Source organism: Engraulis encrasicolus, chromosome 5 (assembly GCF_034702125.1).
Source record: "Engraulis encrasicolus isolate BLACKSEA-1 chromosome 5, IST_EnEncr_1.0, whole genome shotgun sequence".
NCBI lineage: Eukaryota > Metazoa > Chordata > Actinopteri > Clupeiformes > Engraulidae > Engraulis > Engraulis encrasicolus.
Window position 1 is genome coordinate 52102118 of NC_085861.1, and position 16401 is coordinate 52118518.

The window sequence follows — 16401 nt, forward strand, 5'->3', positions numbered from 1 at the left end:
CACACGCACACACACACACACACACACACACACACACACACACACACACAGTCACTCTCTATCTTTCTCTTTCTCTCTCTCCCTCTTTTCTTTCTTCCCGCCCTTCTCTGTGTCTCTGCTATCCATCTCCTCTTTTGCTCCGCGTGTCCCGGGTCTCTCTCCTCCCTCGCTCCTCTTGTGTCCCGGGTCTCAGTCGCTGGGCGTGGGGAGGATGCTGATGTGGAGGAAGTTGTCCGGGTGGCTCAGGTGCTCGCTCAGCCACTGCACCGGCGTCTCCAGCATGGGCTCAATGCCATGGATCACCACCTGGTACCGCTTTGGCTCATCTGGGGAGGGGGAAGAAGAAGGAGAAGGAGGGAGGAGATGGAGAGAGAGAGAGAGAGAGAGAGAGAGAGAGAGAGAGAGAGAGAGAGAGAGAGAGAGAGAGAGAGAGAGAGAGAGAGAGAGAGAGAGAGAGAGAGAGAGAGAGAGAGAGAGAGAGAGAGAGAGAGAGAGAGAGAGAGAGAGAGAGAGAGAGAGAATATATTTTTAAAACACACACACACACACACACACAGGGAGGCAGAGGGGCATACACACACAGACACAGACACAGACACAGACACAGAAACACACACACACACGCACACAGAGCTGGAAGAGGGAAGATCAATATGTAAAAATCACAGAGGTTAAAAAAAGACACAAGTCAGTCAACAAAAGGAAAATGCACAGAGACAAAGTCATGAGAGAAAGGCTGCATAATAAAGGTATAAAACTGAGCGAGAAAGAGGGAGAGACAGACACAGGGAATTTAAGGAGAGAGGGCGAGCTGGAGAAAGACAGATAGAGATGAAGGAAGCACAGACACTCCACGAGCGAGTAGGCAGACGAGTGGTGAAAACAAAGCGAGGGCACTTCAGTAGAGCGCTGGGTCGGCTGCTGCTGAATCGGGTCCTATCTGCTGTGGAGAGGGCAATGTCTGGGGGCGGGTGTAATTGGCGACAGTGTGGGGGTCAGCTGGACCCCTCACCCCTGCCTGACCAGGGTTCAGTGACCATATCCACACACGCGCGCACGCACGCACACATACACACACGCACGCACAGACGCACAGACAGACAGACATACAGACACATCCATCACACCAAGCAGCCCTCGTTGCCGGGGCAGCTAAGGGTGCAGAGGTCAAAGTGTCATAGACATAGACAAATTGACCCGTCTCTTTTTCTGCTGTGCATGCATAGGTCTGAGACAATATGTGCGTGGGAAATGCATTGCACATAATGTCTTGTAATATGTGTGTACTGGAGTGTACTGCTTCTCTGGTATGCTCTCAGCGTCCTCCGGCCATAACACGCGTACATACATTTTACATATGAAGCTCATGAGTAAAGTCAGTGTTTCCTGTAACCAGTTTGTCACACCACTCCCTTCTTGAACTGAATCCGAGCTAATATCTCTAGTAAGGAGGAGGGGGCCAAGAGGAGGTGAGAGGAGATGGGGCCTGTCAAGACACATGCCGGGGGCTTGAGCGGGAAAGGTCATGGCCTTCCGGGGTGCTTGTGACGTCTTCAACGGTGATAATGCACACAGTGACCCCCCCCCCCCTTTGTTAATGTAAACACCCACCTTGTGAATAGTGTGCAGATCTTCATTTCAGAATAAATAAAATGCAATAAAATAATAGAAAGGTTGGCCACCCCCTCAGAACCTGACTCTCCCTCAGGTTTGCCACCCACTCAAAAGCCAAACGTTTGCGTAACAAGTCATTGCATACAGCTCCTTAAAAAAAAACCTTTAAAAAAAAAACCCGCACAACTGCACAAACGCAAAGCGAAACTACAGAAATGGAATTGGTCAATAACTGCCTTAGGGCTCTCTGCGCCCCTCCTTGTCATACAGTGTGGATGATCTCACCATTTTTGTTTTTGCATGAGGATGATCACCACTGGCTTTCAATCTCAGTGTGGGAGGTGTGTGTAGCTGGGAAAGGCAGGGCCTGGGGTGGCAAAAGTTGTGCCGAAGATTGCAACGATCATCAGGCATGTGAACCTTTGACCCCCAAAGGCCGGGTTGAAGCAACATAAGAACAAAGACAATATGCACATCCGTCTCAATTGGGTACTGTCCTGTATGGGCATACATTGTGAACTGGAGGAAGAAAAAAGCATGATGATGATGATGATGATGGTCATATTGAAATGAACTTTCAGCTTCGTAATTCTACCAATAAACAAAGTAACAAATTGGGTACTGGAAACCGATAGCAAAGTAAACCGAAACACAAATAAACAAGTTTTGGGCAGATCATCTGATCAAGGACATGCTGCCCGAAACGTGACATTAAAAAAGGGAAACAGTAGCCTGGTGTTGCAGACTCATGCCAGATTGTCAGATTGATGCAACATGCCATGACCAGGCAAGGCTTCTCTCCGCTCTCTGACCCCCCCTCTGCTTCCTCCACTCTACCGTGACCCCTCTTTCAACCCGACACACCCCCAAACCCTCTGCTTACAACACAGCTTAGGTGTGATCGGATATATGCACGAGGCAAAAAGAGGGTGGAGTCCACTGTGAAGACTACTAGATGAGTAATCGCCAACGGACGTTTCAAACCACCCTGCACAACATGGCAGAGAGAGAGAGAGAGAGAGAGAGAGAGAGAGAGAGAGAGAGAGAGAGAGAGAGGGGCGATGAGAGTGTGAGAATGAAAGAAGGAGTCGGAGATAGGAAATAAGCGAGAGAAGGAGATGGTGTATGTATAGATGAAAAGCAGCAACTCGAAAAGCGTGTGCAAATCTCCACCACGTCATAACGGGATGACCGTTAGAACGGTGGGCTGTGCCGATACATCTCGATAGGTTATGTGAGCACACATAACCACACATGAGCACACATAACCATGACATTTTTTCTGCACGTGTGTGTGCGAGTGTGTGTGCGAGTGTGTGTGTGTGTGTGTGTGTGTGTGTGCGAGTGTGTGTGCGAGTGTGTGTGTGTGTGTGTGTGTACAATTTGCTCAGTTTCGGCCATCATAGGTAGCATGCAGGAAGTTCTTTTTTTCCCATCACCAGCCAAAATGGCTTGCAGATGTCAATCTTATTAGCCAAACACACACTCACTAATGGGTCAAGTGTGGCTAGTAATTTGGTCTTCTCTACTAACAAAACTAATTTAGAGCCCTGCATGCAAATATGAATATGAAGGCATTTTGTTTACCCTTGACTATTGATAGATTTACTAACAACATTACTGATATAAAAAGTGTGTAAGTCATTAAGACCTGTAATCCTGTCAATAACCTCTTTCAAAATATTTGTATCTTGCAAGTTGCAACTAGATCCAAATAAAAGCAATGATATGTTAGTGTGTGTGAGTGTGAGTGTGAGTGTGAGTGTTTTTGTGTGTGTGTGTGTGTGTGTGTGTGTGTGTGTGTGTGTGTGTGTGTGTGTGTGTGTGTGTGTGTGTGTGTGTGTGTGTGTGTGTGTGTGTATACCAGAAAGAAATGCATGCAAAAAAGTGTTGACGCAGCTGGAAGTGTGGCAGCCCTTTTCTAGGGAACTTTGGCCAACAAGTCCAGACATGCATGGACAAACAACACAGCAGACGCCACTGGCCAATAGTATTGCACAGCAGACGCCACTGGCCAATAGTATTGCACAGCAGACACCACTGGCCAATAGTATTGCACAGCAGAGCAGACACCACTGGCCCATAGTATTTTGAAAGAATGGGAGGGGGAGGGATGAGGACACGTATGGGGTACCTAAGAGTGCGTTGCAATATGCGACCTTGCCTCCTCCACTTGCTTCTCTCTTCATACCAGGAACTAATATGTCATGATGACATCACTGACAACAGCATTATATTTCAATATCTTGCAAAAGCTCAATTGTAGAGTCTTTTTCTCATTTGCAATTGAGATGGTGAATGAAAAACAGTCCCTCAAAAGTTGTTGTGGCTAGACTGACAGCTTCTCCACAGAGGAGGGGCCAGGAGGCGGGACGAGGAGACAAGCGCAAGTGGAGGAGGCAAGGTCGCATATTGCAACGCACTCTAAGTCTCCACCCCTTCCTGTCGGCTCAAGGGGCATGGAAGGTGGTCTTACCTAAACGACGCCAATCCAAATCTTTAACATTCTCTACCATCATACTGTATGTGGAATCCAGAACACGTGTCAAAACGGAACCAGGATTTCACTTTACTCGCCCATTGACTATAATTCAACAATTTAGTGAGTGAAGGCCCCATGGACTGGAAGTAAAAGGGCATGACTTAGGTGCCCCATTCCTTGAACCCTCATCGCACTTTTCCTCTGTTCCTCAAAAACACACAAACAGAGAGAGAGTGAGAGAGAGAGAGAGAGAGAGAGAGAGAGAGAGAGAGAGAGAGAGAGAGAGAGAGAGAGAGAGAGAGAGAGAGAGAGAGAAAGAGAGAGATAGATGAAGGGAGGGAGAGAGAGTGAGGGCGTGGGGTGGGTGCCTCTCCTCTCACTCTCACTATGAGAAGCAAGGGGGAATTCACCTTCTCGCACAAAAACATGAACACACACGGCCGTATCATACAGCTTATCACACCGCCCTACTGTACTTTTACAACAAACACCCACGAGACCGCCTACGCTGGCAGCATATTGAATGTACCACATCTGCTACACAAAACTCACACGCACGCACGAACGCGCACACACACGCAAACCAAGAAACTCACACTTTCACATCATGCAGACATTCCGAGAAACTGCAATACTCTGATTACCAGGCTAATAAGCCACCCACCTAGACGCACAAGGGGTGTCGGTCTCAATAGCCTGTCAGATGCTGAAACAGAAGCCCGCGGCATTTCAGAGACTGCTTTACGATGGGGGTTTGTACTGTAGCTAGAGACTGCTGAGATGTGTGTGATATATTTCGTTTTCGGACACAACTCAACCAGCCACCTCCTTGTGTGTGTGTGTGTGTGTGTGTGTGTGTGTGTGTGCGCGCGTGTCTGTGTGTGCGGGATTCTCAGTCTCCCAGGTCACATTATCCAAAAGGTTTTCGCTGTAAGCGACTGACATTTTGTTGCTCCTCCATCAGTTCTGGTTGAAGTATGTGGTGTGTCCGTATGTGTATGCGTGTGTCTGTCTGTGTGCATGTGTGCTTCTTGTGTGTGTGCGTGTGTGTGTGTGTGTGTGTGTGTGTGTGTGTGTGTGTGTGTGTGTGTGTGTGTGTGTGTGTGTGTAAAAAGCTGTGGTAGAATTGGTTAATGGCCATCGTGAGTGGGAGCAGACTGAGCTGTCTACCTACCTTGTATGGTGGTTTCAGCAGACTGTGCTTGCAGACTGCGGGGGCTGTTGTGGTTTGTGACGAGCCCAAACAAGCCCAAGTAGTGCTGGTTACCAACACTGTCGACCGGTACTGGTCTCTTCTATTCAAACCAATACCTCCTGCCATGGCACAAGGGCCATCATGCATGTGCTATGACTTTAAGCATTGAGAATGCATTTAGTTAATTTTTCATGTCTGCTGGTTCACTGTTTATTCATAGTCTATAACCATTATTTAGAGAATCACTTCAGGTGAGTGTGTGTGTCTGTATGAAGTGTGTGTGTGTGTGTGTGTGTGTGTGTGTGTGTGTGTGTGTGTGTGTGTGTGTGTGTGTGTGTGTGTGTGTGTGTGTGTGTGTGTGTGTGTGTGTGTGTGTGTGTGTGTACCTTTCCACAGGAGTAAGAATTATGTGGAGAGACCACCAGTGATTGCGAAAGAGAGAGACCACTGGTGACTGAGACAGAGGCCACCGGTGATGCGTTGCCAAGGGTGATGCGTTGCCAAGACCTCAGGAAATGCAGGTGCTCCCAGATGGGAAATGGGTTTGCAAAGAGAGAGAGAAAAAAATATAACAACAACGAAGAAAAAATCTACAACATCAACAGGAAACTGATTGAGTGGAAAAATCCATTCGCCACACCACTCGGCGGCCTAAAGGCCTAGGGCTTGCTATTCTTCGGAAGTTTCCAGAGCGGGATGCCACAGCCTCCAGGCCGCAAGTCGACCGCCGTCCGCATATAAAACGCTTAAAAAACTGTGGATGACCACACCGTTGGAGAGGGGCCAACGCAAACACTTATTACGCCGAGATGCGAGGCAGACAATAAGGTCATTGTGTGCTTTTTCGCCGGAGCTGTTGTCCGGTTGTGCACGGCACACATCCACACATTCAAAACGCTTTGACAGAGTTACACGCTCATTCATATTCTCACATTCGGTGCTACTGAGTTTCCATGGAAGGATGAAGACGTCAAATCACACGATTAATACACACAGATGCACGCACGCACACGCACACAAAAGAAAGAATATTCAATGGCTGCACTTAGAGAATTAAATAAAATGTCAGGAAATAAAATGCCACATGCCAATGGTAGTAATCGGCATGAAGACCGAGGCAATTACTTGGCTGCTGCCGATCAGTTTCTCCCAAACACGGCTACAGCTCCTCTCTTTTCCTGTCTGATGTGAATCAACCCTTGTTAAGGAACAACATGCAGGTAGAGAGAGGGAGAGAGAGAGGGGGCTGCTGGCCTGCAGAAAAGCAGGATGTGTTTTTTGGCGCACTCACTTTTTGCGGTTCCAGCTTATTTCTCGCTGCAAGTACACGCAACACAGCGCGATGCTGCCGTTTAGGCTTTTTTTTTGGGATGGGGGGTGATGTGGTGTAATGTAACTTAATGTAATTTGATGTGGGGTGGGGGTGGCTGTGTCCGCGTTCTCTGACAGGCACGGTGTGTGTGTGTGTGTGTGTATGTATGTGTGATGGGCACGGAGGCTGCTGAGGCCCTTGTGGTTTGAGCGCTGCGCTGCGCTGCTTAGCGGGGCTGGGCACCGAGCCTTTCCAGCTCAAGCGTGGCCAACCCATATTTATCCCCACCGCAAGACAATGTTTCTCCAACAGTCTGAGTCCAATTACACTGCCTGAGAGAGGGGCCAGGAGCCGGGCCGCGATCCCGAGCCGGAGCCGAGCCAGAGCCGCGGGGCCGCCCAGGAGGTATGGCAGACTCCCCAAATTCACGCAGGATCGCAGCCATCACAGCCTGTCAACACGGCAGGCGGATGATTAAGTGGCTAGAGAACTGAAATATACATACAGGCAGATACTGTAAATTAGTAGCCTGTCTGGCTGCCCACACACACACAATTATACAAGACTGATGAAGCTTAAATGATCTCCGTAGGTGTGTGCGCTGCAACTACTGCAAATTTGTAAATGGCTGATCCAGAGCTGAGATGATTTTTTTTTTTGGCAAAATGTGAACACTGGTTCGCTTTCCATCCTTACATGACAAATAAATCTCTTTAAATCCATGACAAATAAGTCCCGTCAGAGGTTATTAGATATTTCTCAGATATCCAGACCAAAAAACAAAACGTATTCACCAGTCATTTGACACTAGTTTCTTCTTATCATGCTTTTGCGCGTATTGTGCCTGAGGTCCACCAGCCAGCATACAGTCTAGCCACTTTCATATTACAGAATATAGCTGATGCCAATCTCCATCCTTGTTCAACTTCATCATTAAAGTCATTCACTACCTACCCCCACCCCTACACTACTTCACTAGTGGTGCTCAACCTTCTTTTGAATAAACGCCCCGTCTGCCAATGCCCACCTAAGTATAAAAAAGACAAAATATAGACTAAGCTCCCAATTTGCCACTGAGCACCCACCTCACAGCTGTCTCCCTCTCAACTCCCCCAAAAGGTCTTCCTAATACCACATGGGGGCTGTAGAGTCCCCGGTGAGAGACACTACACAATTTCAGTGCGTCTCACAGCCCTTTGACTGAGCTCTGGTCCTGATACCAAGAGTGGCGTGAGCGTGGGCGACCGTGCCCAAAGCCCTCTCAACCACTTGTTGCGTGGGCTGTGAGTGACCAACAGACAGACATTCTTTTTTTTCAAAGGTGGGGATTTTTCTGTGTGCGCCGTTTATTTGAAATAATACCACCGCAAATGTTTGTTTCTTCCTCTGCCCCTCTCTCGTTCTTCGTCTTGATAAATATAAAACATCTGACTGCCTCGGAATCATCACCAGGGGAATTTGCTTCGGCTTGGCCTCAGAGCAAGACAACACAAAACACACATCTCGGGAGATGGTTGCAGTCGTTCTTGTGGGCGAAGGGGTTCGTTTCAGCCACTCTTGATGGCGCATGCACGCACGCACACACACACACACGCACACGCACACGCACACACACACACACCGAATGACTGAATGGATATCTGAATGCTGATCGGATTTGAACTTCAGTCTTGGACGAGGCTCCTCGCGAGAGTGAAAGCGAAGAGAGAATGGGACATTCTGAGGCTTTTTTTGCTTTTGATGCCTGGCAGTAGGGCTGCTGACACAAAGCAGGGCCCTGTACAAGTCAAGCCCCCCTTCTCTCTGGGCCTGGGACAACAGATCCGTTTGTCCCCCGTCCCTGTCGGCACGCCTGCCTGGCAGTCTAATTGACATAAGATGTTGTTGACGACTGTTCTACTGCGGAGGACGAAGATGGTACAGAATTCTTGGTTACACATCTCGTCTTGCAGCGGGAATCCCCCTGTGTGAGACAGCACATCTTGCTATCATTTACAAAAATATTCTCTCCTTCTCTCTCTCTCTCTCTCTCTCTCTCTCTCTCTCTCTCTCTCTCTCTCTCTCTCTCTCTCTCTCTCTCTCTCTCTCTCTCTCTCTCTCTCTCTATCTCTCTCGTCACAGTGGACAGAAGCCATTATATTCAGGGGGAAATACAGTGAACTTTCGAACTGCATGACTGTTAATCAAACACAGCAACACCCACGTTAACACCCACTCACACACAGACAAACGCACACAGGCACACAAACAAATGCCTAAACCACGATTTCTCACTTAAGAGACACATCATATCCACACACATTTCGGGCATCACCAATACCCATGAGGAACAAAATTTCCCTTGGCATTTTTTTTTCATGTTTTTGCCTTTGTTTAAGCGGGACCATGGAGACGGAAGGACACAGGGGGAAAAAAAAAGAACGCTTTCATCCGCTCAGTCACAACATGGTTCTCGAGACTGCTGGTGTCTGAATAGGCCATACTATAGGACAGAGGGGGCGCCCACGTGCATTATAATCCAAACACAGATATACACCCTTTTTCTTTCCATCGCCCCTCATCTCCTCTCCCCCAGCCAGGGAAGGGGAAGTGAACACAACAAAATAAGCTTCAGAGACAATGGCCCACTTTCACCTTTATCACGCGACACGACACGCTCTTGTGGAGCCCTTACTCATTGAGGATGGAGGGGATGTGTGTGTGTATGTGTGTGCTCTCACTCATTGAGGATGGAGTGTGTGTGTGTGTGTGTGTGTGTGTGTGTGTGTGTGTGTGCCCTCACCCATTGCGACTGGAGAAGGAGAGTGAGGGTGAGGGGGGATTGTCTACGGGTCTTTCATGGCATCAAACTGTACCCCCCCCACACCCCATATGATGGTGTCTCCACTGTGGGTTCTCTGTCCCACTGTTTCCATTGTCTCCTTATCTACTTCCTCCCTGGAGGGGAGGGGAGGGCAGATGCTAGCCTCTGTTTGGGCTGCACCTCTCCTCCATTCCTCCACCACCAACACCAGCACCACCAACCCCGTGTTTGTCTTTCATTCTCTCTCCGTCTTTCACTCTCTTACTCTCTCTGTTTCTCTCTCTCTCCGTCTCCCTCTCTCCCCGTCTCCCTCTTTCACTCTCTTACTCTCTCTCTGCCACTTCCCCTCTTTGCTTCTCTCTATCCCTCCCTCTCTCCCTCTCTCTCTCTCTCTCTCTCTCTCTCTCTCTCTCTCTCTCTCTCTATCTGTCTATCTCTCTCTCTCTCTCTCTCTGAGGTTTCTCATCTCGGCACTTGCTCTTTTGCTCTGATCTCGGATGATTGTGCGGGAATGAGCACCCCTCCAAAAAAAAAAAGGAAAAAAGGAGAAAAAAAAACATACAATGGCATTTGCTCACTTTGAAGAAATTGGTTGGTGGTTTTCCAGCTTCCTGTATCAGCACTCCCACCCCCCATCATGCACCCACCAAAAGTAGTTCTCAAGTCCATGTGGGACAAGAAGGTGATCTACACACTGAGACTCTGTTTAACATTCCCAACTACACCACTTGTACGGTTTTGTAGTACAGTATTTGTGTAACTGGGAAGGTCAGGTTAGGTTTCTTTATTAGTTTCCAGATGGATTTCTCTCTGAGACAGGGAGGTTGCAGCACCATAAAACATAAAAGAGGACAACACCAACAAACAAAACAGACAACAGTAAAATGTATGGTACAGCCTCAGAAACATTGGATGCCCTAACTAACCTACTACCTGGAACCTACTAGATTACATTAATTCCATAAATGTGCTTGGTTGGTGTGCTTAGGAGAGCTGATGACTATTCATAGTTTACCTCCTTTTCCAGTATCTTGGTCAGCTGCCTGTGTTGTATTTAAAATAATACTGTACAGCAGTGGTTCTTAACCTGGGGTGCGGGCACCCTCCGGGGGTGCGCCAGAGATTTCAAGGGGTGCGTGGATTTTCTTTTGCAACCAAAATTCAGGTAAGGCCGGGGGTGCATTAAAGGAAAAAAGGTTAAGAACCGCTGATGTACAGCTTTGTACATAAACGTGCCTTGACTTGACTGTGCCACCCACCTTCATGGTGTACAGCTGACGGACACATCTCCCTCAGCAGGTCTCCCAGGGTGTGGGGCACACCTTCTGCTGAAACCGGCCGGAAGAGCTTCTGGATGAATGGCCGTTCATTCAAAGCCTACCATAGAAAGGGAAAGAATAATAATTTAAAAAGTTAAGTGTATACATTATACAGTATATGCATTAAATTGTAATCACATGTATATTAAATATCCATTACAATATGTATTAATTATTACGGTATTTAGAAAGGTATTATAATAAAGTCTAATTACTAACTTTTACATTTGGCTTCAATGAATTTCCATTTATTCAAGAATTCATCATGCATCGTATTGCATTGTTTTCAATGCCACAAGTAAGATTCAATCTTTTATGGTCATTGTACAGCTAAACCGAGTGTATTCGAGAATGGATTCAGTCTTAAATAAAAGGCCGATAATGCAAAGCAACTTCAGTTACTATAGTAACCAGAAACTCATTGTTCAATAGGAGAGCGATGAAATTTAAGTCTCGCAGATTTCAGTGCCACATGCAACCGGTGCATTGAGAGCAAGCAGAGAGAGCCAGAAATGTCCCAATTTAATTGTGTACCAGATATCTCTTGCACTATTCTGTTTCTAGCATGACACCTGCTATTATTTGTTGCTATACTGTATCTCTGGGCTCGGCCTGGCCACTTGTACGTGTCTGTGGCTATAGGCTATGCTTTGTTGGGAGATTCCACAAGCCAAGAACTGCCAGCCTCTCAGCTATAAAGAGCTGCTATGTGCACTCGAGACAACAGGAAAAGAAATATGGCTTGGATTCACTACTATTCTACGCACTGCACTCAGGCAGCCATGTGCACAGGACTACACACTGGCTTAAAGTGCTCAACAGCATAGCACACAGTGACACTAGTATGTGAAAAGAAAAGGTATGTGTAATGCTTGATGTTATTATGACTTTACTGCTATATCAAGTAATTAACTGCGGTCCGTTCCTGATAGGAGGTTGAATCAAACAATCAAAAATCGCAATGTTTTATTAATGACAGAGGATGTGTACACTTCTTCGGGACTTCACAGCTCACACAGACCAGCAACAGACAAAACCTTTTTAATGGGACAATTCAAATTAAAAAAGTCAAAGTCATGAAAAGGCCAGGTGAGCACAGCTACAGTACGTTTTCTGATAGCCCATGTTGCTCTGTGGTCTGTGTATAGATTACACCCAGAAATACAAGAATACCCTTTGTGGTACACTACAAAATGCCAACTACACTGCAGAATGACGTAATAGCTCAAGAAAGATTTTAGCAGACTGGGGTGAAGATTTGAATGGGCCATGGGATTCAGAGTTGTGACAACCGTGGTACAAGAAGTCGGTTGGTGACATGACTCAAGTAATTCTAGGTATTGAATGATGAAATGAATGAATGAAAAAATGAACTACATTTACCTTAACTGCACTTTCTGTGTTCGACGCTCATTTCCTGGAACTATTTTGGAACTATATCAATGACAATCTGTGTTTCAAAGGCTCTATGAACCGCCATCTTTGTGTAAAATGGAACACGGGTCTGGTTGTAGCGAAATCACATGGGTAGAAAATGAGGGCAGCGTATGGGAAATGCCATGCATTGTGTAACTGATAAGCAATGTAGATAGTAAGTCTGAACATATGAATGGGATCCCTGCACATATTGGCAAGGCCTTTATGTTCTTACAATGAAAGAAAACAAACAAAAAACCTAAAAAAGCAAATAGTTGGAGGGGCTTTCTCCGGTGATACAAAGTTAGTTCTCAAACAATGTCCAAATCTGCTCTGAGAGAAAACCTTCATTACACACAACCATCAATTACCACTTCTGAAGACAAGGTAACAATTAGAAAATTCATAATTGAACAAGGGCAATCTTAAATTTCAACGCACAGACATACCCCACCACCCCCTGAGCCTATGCACAGAAACTTGATGAACTGCAATGAAACGCAATAGTGTTCCATGTCACCACACATATGAAAAAAAAATGCAGTCAGACGATGAAGGTAAAGAGGTAAAGCCTGGGTCCAGAGCTAAAGAGGTCAACCGCTCTGCCATCCAGATCTGTTAATCTGAGTAGATCGGAGATCGGGGGAGAGAGAGGGGAGAGGGACAGAGAAAGAGAGAGAGAGAGGTGTTTGGGCTTGGTCCTGCTCCAGGTGTCTTTGTCAGTGTCAGGGCTCCACACATGCCACACACGCGCGCGCCCTGGCCTGGCGCTGCTGTCACTGAAGCTGTCTGCGCTGACAAACGGTAGAGCGGCAGACAATAGGCGTCCTGGCCAGGAGCCGTGAAAAGGAAACCGCGGGCCGCTCGGCTCGAGTGTTGCCGCTGCGTAACCAACACCGGGCCTGGGTCATGGGCAACGGGAGCGCTCAACAGCCCCTGCCCGCCTGGACCACGATCCGGTTTCCAGAAACTGTGACTCACTGCCAGGAAGCTTCACTTCGGCCTACGTCCCTCCCTCTCCTCCTCCTCCTCCTTCCCCCCTTCGGGATTTAACGCCGAGCTCCGGGGAGCAGGGAGAGAGTGTGAGAAGTGACAGCTATGTCGTTGCATTTTTAAAATGGACGGCGATTAATTATTGAGCGCGGCATCAAACAAAAGGCCCCATTAATACAGATGAGAGGCACAATGCACCGGGGCGCCGACACTTTTCTTTTCAGCTGGCCACCTGACACCCGGCCTGGCAGCACACCACATGCTGACGGCCCAAGAGATCATCCACCAGCCTTTCCCTGAACTCAAGTGATGCGGACAGAGAGAGAGAGAGAGAGAGAGAGAGAGGGAGAGGGAGAGAGAGAGAGAGAGAGAGAAAGAAAGAGATGCGGACAGAGATCAAGTAGAAGAGAGATCAAGTGGAAGAGAGAGAGAGACAGAGAGAGAGAGAGAGAGAGAGAGAGAGAGAGAGAGAGAGAGAGAGAGAGAGAGAGAGAGAGAGAGAGAGAGAGAGAGAGAGAGAGAGAGAGCAAGGAAAGGAGAAAGAGAGAAAATGACTGTACAGAATAAAGAGCTCAAGGCGGTACCAAGTCGATAATTGGCAGTCAATTCATTCCATGTAATTTATGTCAATAAGCTAGTTAGTTAAGGGGGATAAATGTCAATCAAAGTGAGTTTCCACTCATTGTATGAGTGTTTCCACAAATACGATACCCAGTCTCTGCACGAGCAATGAGCATCACGGCAACAGTTTTTATGCATCTTCAACAGAGACTCAATTTGTCTCGTCGCGTTTGACACTTCATTAGGAGTTCCTTTTGGGCAAGTGCTTTACAATCAGAAAGGGTAAGACGATAGGAAAACAAAACAGGGATCATCTTCCACATTTCTCATCTTTCGCTATATTCTTTGGGAGTCCCATGGCAGGTGCAAGCTACATGATTATTTGCAAATCTTACAAATATTCTTTGTCACTTCTTCAAAACACACTTGTACAAGTCCTTCGTTTTCAACCAGAAATAAGACATACTTTCCAATGTTAAGAGCCATGCCTTTTTGTTGCAATGTTGAGCAATGTAAGTACTGCAACATTCTGTGGTTAACATACTAAGTCAAGGTAATTGTTGGGTATCATTCACACGTGGGTCTGTGGCTTTTCAATCCCATCTATGACATTTTTTTTAAACAAAAAAGCAACTGAAGGACCATACACTATACTCACTATGTAAAACACACAGAATACAGTAGGTGTGTGTGTGTGTGTGTGTGTGTGTGTGTGTGTGTGTGTGTGTGTGTGTGTGTGTGTGTGTGTGTGTGTGTGTGTGTGTGTGTGTGTGTGTGTGCGTGTGTGTGTGGTAACTATTCCTAGATATTTCAACTGTACAAATGCTACAAGCTCATTTGGCAACAGGTGCCACAAAATTATGTAACTTTATCTTAAAGTGGAGAACACACAAAATTTAAAATGGAGGGAAGCGCAAATCTCGTGACTTAAACCTCATTTCGCCTGTAATGGAGCCGTTGCAGAAGGGTAATATAAAACTTGTTTCTGGGGCTGGTAAAGGAGATGTTGGCCGCACGGCTATGATTACCTGCAGCAGAGCAGTCCGATCACGGCCAATGCCGATGATATCCCGTACCCACTCTCACTCGTGTCTTATTGCTTAAGTATTGATGAATGTATTATGCCACCCTTACACAATATCCCTTCTTTTGCAGTAGCAGCAGGGAATTATACCTCGTGATTTCTAGGATTACCCCCAAGGTCAAGTCAACAGGTGCACTTGGCAATAAAGCAGTTCTCAGGACAGGTCTTCGTTAAATGTCTCTCGTTCTTAAAACATTCCACAATCACCTTACACGGAAATGTATCTACTGATCTCCAAACATGTACACGACTTAACATTGCTAATGTATCCTTGGCCGTGGCTAAGGCACCACACTGTTAAGCCGGGGACCTAGGTTCGATTCCAGCCTGAGGTCATTTTCTGACTCTTTAACAATTTCCTGTCCATCTCTTCCGCTGTTATATAATAATAAAGGCAAGAAGCCCAAAAAATATGTTAAAAAAATGCTAATGGTGTGCATGCTAATGATGCAACTCCTTGGAATGCTACAATAGTGGATCACATTTGCTCTTTTAGGAAAAATATATCCTGACCCATTGTCATGACAAAGATTTTGAAATGGTATGTATGTAAATGCACTGTTCTGAAATGAATAAAACTCAGCACTTTGCATCATCCCGAACAGCACTCATCTCTGAGCTCATTTACTTGACTGTCTCAAAATGAATAACACAGTGGATGCTCAAGGCAAACCATTGCAGTCTTCCTGTTACTCCTGCTGTGCTGTACTTCAGAAATGTGACTGCATTCAAGATCAATCTGTTCATTATTCACAAGCAGGAAAGTTCAGTTCAGTTTCTTCTTCCCCATCTGATTAGCTGTACCAAACACCATCTTGTCTTGTCTTGGTCTTTATGATGCACAACTATAATGGCCAACAGTACATTTACAATTACACAGCGGCCCTACCGTGACGCTAACGGTAGGGCACTTGTCTACTACGCGGCCGACCTCGGTTCGATTCCGACCCAGGCCCTTTGCTGACCCTTCCCCGTCTCTAAAGGCTTGAAAAGCTTGAAAGGCTTGAAAAGCCCCAAAAATATTTAATTAAAAAAACAATTACACAGCAATCAGATTGCATTTTGAAAAGCCCTGCTTGCTATCTCCACATTGTCAACAATATGTGTGTCTTCATATTTGACTTTATGAGACAGAGTTCATTATGCCTTCGGTTGTTTGGAATGTATCAGATGTGTTCTTGTCAATCAAAGCTTTAGCCAAACCTGCAATAAGAGAGATTGCAATCTCTGATGAAGAAATGTGACTTGTTAGACTTAACAAAACATTACGACACAACATAAGATACCCCCTGTACTTTACTTCATACGCTGTCTGCAGGATGTCAGCGAAGAAATTGAGAAATGGTCTGAAAAAATTCCATGTTTTAACCAAGACTTCCTGAGTACTTGGTGCTCAAATGCTGTATAGCAGAGGAGCAGGTCTCACTGAACTATTTGTCAAAACCACAAAGAAAACACTGTGGCTGTGGTAAATATGAAACAATTCGAACAAAATTTGAATTGTCAATGCATTGCTGACATCATCAACTATATCTGATGGTCTGTCATTCATAATAACGTCAGCATGCGGTGGTATGATAGCTTGAGGGCTCCCTTTCCTGAATCCACATGAGTAAATAAGG

At 46.3% G+C, this 16401-nt stretch overlaps 1 protein-coding gene across 2 annotated transcripts in view; it reads right to left on the bottom strand.

Moving 5' to 3' along the window:
* atg5 (ATG5 autophagy related 5 homolog (S. cerevisiae)) overlaps window positions 1-16401 on the bottom strand; it is a 24951-nt gene continuing 8550 nt past the window's right edge. For both annotated transcript variants that reach the window (XM_063199710.1, XM_063199708.1), the window contains exons 7-8: window positions 10666-10783; window positions 1-326 (exon numbers count right to left, since the gene is read on the bottom strand). In XM_063199710.1, the coding sequence (XP_063055780.1) occupies window positions 190-326; window positions 10666-10783 (255 nt within the window). In that variant the 3' untranslated portion in view covers window positions 1-189. The remainder of the gene's footprint in view (window positions 327-10665; window positions 10784-16401) is intronic.